At 32.2% G+C, this 1,442-nt stretch overlaps 1 protein-coding gene across 1 annotated transcript; it reads right to left on the reverse strand.

Annotated features, from left to right (window-relative positions):
• Positions 1–246: 246 nt before the first annotated feature.
• On the reverse strand, positions 247–930 carry LOC123881499 (ethylene-responsive transcription factor ERF096-like). Its single transcript, XM_045930207.1, has one exon. It carries the CDS (start codon positions 840–842, stop codon positions 417–419), a length of 426 nt encoding a protein of 141 aa, XP_045786163.1. The 5' UTR covers positions 843–930; the 3' UTR covers positions 247–416.
• Positions 931–1,442: the final 512 nt, after the last annotated feature.

Consider the following 1,442-nt stretch of genomic DNA (forward strand, 5'->3'; position numbering starts at 1 on the left):
ATATTTTTTATTTTTTTTTCTTATAATGTGGAACGGAGAACAGAGTAGGTATATATATCGTTTCATTACATATAACATCACCAACTCAAATGATCAATAGCATCACCAACTCAAATGATCAACCACGTACGTGTTCATTGGAACATTAACGTTGGTTGAGGGTCTATATATCGCACGTTTATATATGTTCATAAGCAATCAACCAAATATCAGTGTCATGTATATGCAAGAACCAAGCCCACAACAAAGACAAATATCCATCTCATTTATTGATCTCTCAATTAAATTCATATTACAAATTATTATAAATGTCCAATATACCCCAATTTCATTTAATCATAAGAATGAGATACATAAACAAAACAAAATAAATTAATGAAAAAGAAATTCATTCCACTTGATCTTCAAATAGCTTTCTAATTATTGTGTGTTCCATCTTGAAGGAGTTCTTGAAGCAACTTATTATCGAAGAATTCAAACTCAAAATTAATGTCATCAACAGAGTAGGAAGAAGAAGAAGAAGGATTAGGAGGAGGCATAGATGTAAGAGGCATAGGTAATGAAGAAGAAGAAGAAGACGAATTAGAAGGAGCTTGATATTCATTAGGGAAATTAAGAATAGCTCTATGACCACGAAAATGAAAAGCAGCAGCATCATAAGCTCTTGCAGCTTCTTCAGCAGTATCAAATGTTCCAAGCCATATTCTTGTACCTTTTCTTGTTGGATCACGAATCTCTGCTGCAAATTTTCCCCATGGTCTCCTACGAATTCCTCTATACTTTATTTGATCTACATTTCCATTTCCATTTGTTGAGTTTGAAATTGATCTATTTCCCTCCATATTAATTGTTCAAACAAATTAATGATAATATTTTTATTGTAAGTCTTTGTTTGGTTATGAAGGTTATAATTTTGTTGCTAGTTTAGTGGAAAATTGTTGATAGATATAAGCAATATTTTTGTGTGTGCTTCTAGTAGGTCTTTTGACCAAATAATGAGTCATATGTGACGGTTTGAATATGAAATTGGATAAGTTGCATAAATTATAATATTAGTAGGAGTACTATAGTATTTTATTAGTTTTGGTATGTTGAAGTTGACTTGACCACATAAAGAATGATTGAATTGACTATGGTAGGTAGAGGTGGGAATAGGCTAGGCCGAGCTAGGCTTTGCCAAGCCTGGGCCTGGCCTGTCAAAAAATCTAAGGCCTGAGCCTGGCCTGTGGCCTATCATAGGCCTAATTTTTAGGCCTGAGCCTGGTCTTTTGAAAGTCTGATGTGGCCCGTTGGCCTGTTTAAAAGCCTATTTCATATGAACATATTTAAATAAATAATTATATTTTTTTTAAATATACTTATGAACGAATAAACCAATGTTCCTTTTGATATTTAACATGATATTTTAGAAATTTTGACTATATATGTCATCATATTTTAAT

This window comes from Trifolium pratense, linkage group LG1, assembly GCF_020283565.1.
Source record: "Trifolium pratense cultivar HEN17-A07 linkage group LG1, ARS_RC_1.1, whole genome shotgun sequence".
NCBI classification, from domain to species: Eukaryota; Viridiplantae; Streptophyta; class Magnoliopsida; order Fabales; family Fabaceae; genus Trifolium; species Trifolium pratense.